The 4,862-nt window shown below is 48.7% G+C and overlaps 1 protein-coding gene across 1 annotated transcript; it reads right to left on the reverse strand.

The window, feature by feature from the left end:
• Positions 1-542: 542 nt before the first annotated feature.
• Positions 543-1,100, reverse strand: LOC142790670 (uncharacterized). Its single transcript, XM_075885317.1, has one exon. The coding sequence runs from the start codon at positions 1,098-1,100 to the stop codon at positions 543-545; it is 558 nt and encodes a 185-aa protein (XP_075741432.1).
• Between the last annotated feature and the right edge of the window lie 3,762 nt (positions 1,101-4,862).

The following is a 4,862-nucleotide window of genomic DNA, read 5'->3' on the forward strand; positions in this document are numbered from 1 at the left end:
ATGAGACCGGGGGGGGGGCAGGAGTAGTACGAACGTAGTGCACGAATGAGTGGCACACCTCGCGCGGACGCCCGCTAGGTCGAGTCATGTCGGGAAATTCTGCGAGGATGTCATGGTATGGCGACAGGTTGCGAATGGTGAGTGCCTTGACGTTAGGCTGTTGGGTGGTCGCACGTTGGCCCGGCGTGAAAAGGCCTGTTGTAGCGTCGATAAGTAGGTCATATCGGCAGTCAGGTAGAAGATTGTAGTACGCCAAGAGGTCGGACTTGATGATTGGCTCTGCAACGTCGGCGATGACTAAATTCCATGGAAAATCTGGACACATGGTTTTGAAGTTGATGTTAAGGCGGAGCCAGCCGTAGGTCTTGATTGTCGAATGGTTCGCCGCACTAAGCTCAAAAGACGTGCAATGACGCTTGTCACGCAGGAAGGTTCGGGGAAAGCAACAGATGTCGGAGCCCCAGTCAACGATGATCCGCCGCTTTGCGACTTGGTCGGTGATATTGTGCGACTACCTCTAAGTCGGCAGCTGGCGGCCGTCTCTACGGGTTGCCGTTGAAGTTTCCCTGACGTCCAGCTGAGCAAGGTGGTTGACATTTCAGGGCTTTGTCCCCGAAGCGGCGATGGTAGTAGCAGGGGCCGTTATCATTTCCGTGCGATGAAGCGGCGTTGTTGTCTTGGCTTTGGGAGCGTGTTTGTCGACGCAGGTTCGGGCTTTGATCCAGGCGCCTTTGAATTGAGTCCAGCTGATGGGCGATTTCGTCGAGACGGCGCGCGAGTGCGCTGCTGGACTGTGGGGTGTCAACGGCGTTGACGGTGAGAGGCAATGCTGGCAACGAAATCTCGCCGAATTGATCAGCGATGTCAGAGAGCTGGTCCGGCGGCAGATTCGGCTGCACCTGGAGGATGGCCTGTGCATGTGAGGGTAGACGCTGAAGCCAGGTGATACGGACGAAGGAGTCGTCGACCGGGGTGCTGCCCAAACGGTCGCGCATGTAACGCAGGAGCTGCGATGGCTTGCGGTCACCGAGTTCTTCGTGCTGGAGTAGGTGACGCACCTTCTCGCCTTGTGAAGGTGAAAGCCGGCGGATCAGTTTCATCGTTAGGTGTACGTAACGGTCATCAGCAGGGGGATTCGCAAGTATATCGCGAACCTCGGCCACATTGCGAGAGTCTAGATGGGTGACGACGTAGTCATAGCGCGTCCGGTCCTGGGTGATGCGTGCCCTAGAAAACTGCGCCTCGACTTGAGCGAACCACTCGTCAGGCGCCTCAGCCCAAAACGGCGGATGTTTGACGGCGACGCGACAAACGTCCGTATTGGTGGCGGCCGCAGCAATGGAGGCGCTCAAGGTGGCAGGGACCACTGGAGAAAAGTTTTTGAGGGCGTGACCCACGTGGGGTGGTGCTCGGTCGTCGGACGAGAGTGCTTCATTTTCATTGCGCTGCTGCTGTTCCCAGAGCTGCTGCTCTTGGTTCTAGATCACTTGCTGCTGGGCCTGCAGTTGTTGTTGCAGGTGTTGTACTTGTTGTTGAAGGGCAGCAAGGGTTTCCCCGTCGGCCATGGCGGTGCGGTACGTTCGTATTCCGGGTCACCAGATGTGAGATAACATAACTTTAATGTTTCCACACTGAAGGTTCTGCAAATACTGCCCCTGAATCGGGGCACACACACAGTTTTCTTGCTTATTTTGGGCGAGAGTGTCCTTATCGCTAGCGCCCGTGTTTGGAGGCATCGCCGCGACGCACCGGCGCATAAGCGGCGCCGACCCGTTTTGCCACACACACACACACACACACACACACACACACACACACACACACACACACACACACACATATATATATATATATATATATATATATATATATATATATATATATATATATATATATATATATATATATATATATATATATATATATATATATATATATATATATATATCACGCATTAACAAACGCATGGTGGCATCTGGACCACGACGTGTGTCCATTTAGTCTGCCTGTGAACATCGGTATGGTGCTCAACGAATAGGGACAACATTGGTAAGTGCGATCCTATGTTTCTCGGTAGTGATACACCAAATATCTCTCTGAGATTTTGAAATAATCTCGTCATACTTGCCTAAAAGAGAGTCGAGCACCACGGACGCATGCTCTGATAAGTTTTCTGAAGTCAGGGTTCGCATCAGCGGGGCTTGAATGGATTTCTTTTCACTGTGATGCGGAAGGTTCATATTTCCACGTGCTTGTGTCACTGACTTGCTTTCCAGATTTACAGAAAGATTGAAGTATGAAGCGCTGTCTAGGCCAAGAATTAATTGCGTTCGCATGCCTCGCAGCACATATGCATAAGCTTTCTTTATGACGTTCCCAATTTGTAACAAAATGTTTTCGCGACCCAAAGTTCGAATGCTTGATGCAACTTGCTGGACCAAGATGCTGGAGTTTCTGATCAAGTGAAGTTTTAGCTGTTTGTACACATCCTCGCTGATACAAGTAATTGTTGCTCCTGTATTGATAATCGCATTTACTGGCTTTCCGTTGATGAGAGCACTGAAGTGTATTAATGAAACTCTGGGTCACCCTTCTCGTTTCCCCGTTCAGTGTCAATAGCGGACACATTGCCGCGGCGCGGACATTCATTGTGCCAGTGAATCTGTCGTGGGAAACCAGCAGCTGAGCAATATCTACATTCGTTTTGCGGGGCACGCGGTTGAGGAGTTATTGTTGGTTTCTGCAGTCTGCTGAATGGACGTGGAGCTCTTGCTGTGATACTAGCATCACGAGTAAAGGAACCTCCTTTCACCCGTTTTAAAGATGTCTCGATCCGTTGAGCAGTGGTGAGCCACTCTAATGACGAGTTGAAAGACAGTCCGGCGAGCACCAGTTCCACATCAGAAGGAACGCCATCAGTCAGTCCAGAAATGATGTGGCACTTTTTCAGGTCAGCCATGGAACCCAGTCGCTTTTTCTCGTCGTAGGTGCGCCCTTTGATGGTCTGCCCTCTTTTCAGTTGGTAGTGAATGAAGAGACGGAAGGCATGTCCGACCGTCGTAGCAAAGCGGGCTTGCATGTAACACTCGATATCGTCCCAAGCTGTCTCGCCGTTGCCGAAAATCTCTGTCAGGTACCACTTCAACGCTTCCTTTTCAATGTATTCGTTGAAGTGACTGACCTGATCACGGTGAGTCCATGACGCCTCATCTGCCTTCATGTCGAAAAGAAGCCACTTGTCGATGGGGACGTCTTCTGGTGTTCCCTCGAACTTCTGTATGTTGCGCGGAGGCTTTGGCATAGCCATCGCGCGTTGATGAGGTCGATCCTCTCGACTTGTGTGACGCTACAAAATGGAGACACGTCGTGGCCCAGATGCCAAGCGTTTATTTTATTGCACGTGCACTTCCTCTTCGTCGCCTTCTCACTAGGATCACCTTGTTATTGTGTCATATATATATATATATATATATATATATATATATATATATATATATATATATATATATATATAAAAGGGCAAGAAGCCTCTACTTAAGGGGCTTGTTTTTCCATGTTTTGATATAACATTAGTGAGATCTGACAGACAATAACTCCACGTTCATGCTGCATTGAGGTCGAATGCAAGATAACTTGAAGTCAAGCAGCGTTTATGAATACGGGGGTCAGACACTGCAAACCCAACAGATGGATGCCGGGACCAGCGTTTTATGGGATCCATGTTGCCGCAGCTTTCTTAGGTTAACAGAGAAAAAACACACACACACTTAGAGGCATGTCGACGTTATGCGTGCTCAAGGAGTGCCTAGCAGACAATTTTTCTATGGATCACGTCACTTCGGGCCAGCCGTAAAGGCATCGGTTTTTCAATTTCGGTCTAAAAAACACAAGCTTTTTTGAAAGATAAGCGCTTCTATTTCGAAGGTGACATTTGGCAGGCAGCACTACCTCTAGCTAGCCTACCCCTAATTGACTCCCTGCGGAGTGACAAATTTCATTGCAGTTGCCTATAACATCAAATTGATGGACGACAACTCACTCGGGTCAATAAAATGTTGAAGCGCGACCTTTACTCACAGTGAAACCTGTTATAAGATCAAATCTAGGGTGTCGCGCGGTGCCGTTGTTGTCCGCAGCTAGTGTCCGTCAGCACATCGCACAAAATAAGAAAAAAAAATGTCGTACCAAAGAAACAGAGGGGCTAAATCCGGGTCCGCTAAGTGCTGGCCCAGTATTCTGCCACTGAGCCACGCCGGTGCTTGAACTTGTTTATGAATTTGCCTTAGGCAGGCCTAATGTCGGGAAAGCATTCGCGTTATTATGACTAATAACGCATTTTCGGAAAGCAAACGAGCAACCAGGCTTCACGCAATACGAATAGCATAGGTAGTGGGTCGTCAAATGCTCCAAGCTATTATAAAAGCTTGTTTTTGATCACCACTTAACTGTGGCGCAAACCAACCAAATTCAGGCATACGTCCTTATCGTCCTCACCCACTACATGAAAGATTGGCACAGAATTTTTTGCAAGTGTTCAGCGGGCGCAACACTCTTCAGAAGAATGACGAAAACTAGCACAACCAATGCTTCTCTACTACCCAGAAAATATTATTATTATTGCCATAGTGGGTGCCAAGCTAGTGTACTTGCAGCAGTTACCCAGTGAGCGTTTGGAAAAGGCTTATAAAGCCGCTCTTCTAGCTTTAGCTGTGATTTGCTACACCTTTCACGCAGGCTTGGCGTTTTTTAAGGAGGCTGTTGTGACTCAAAGATTCATGGGTCTCAAACTTCTAGAGGTCTCAAAACTCTATCCTCTGTGAGTAACAATCACTCTGGGTCATGCGTAAGAAGAACGGCTTGCA

The sequence above is a fragment of the Rhipicephalus microplus genome, chromosome 2 (genome assembly GCF_043290135.1).
Source record: "Rhipicephalus microplus isolate Deutch F79 chromosome 2, USDA_Rmic, whole genome shotgun sequence".
NCBI lineage: Eukaryota > Metazoa > Arthropoda > Arachnida > Ixodida > Ixodidae > Rhipicephalus > Rhipicephalus microplus.

Coding starts and splice junctions, on each gene's coding strand:
- LOC142790670 (XM_075885317.1), bottom strand. CDS start 1,100: ATGAAACTGATCCGCCGGCTTTCACCTTCACAAGGCGAGAAGGTGCGT.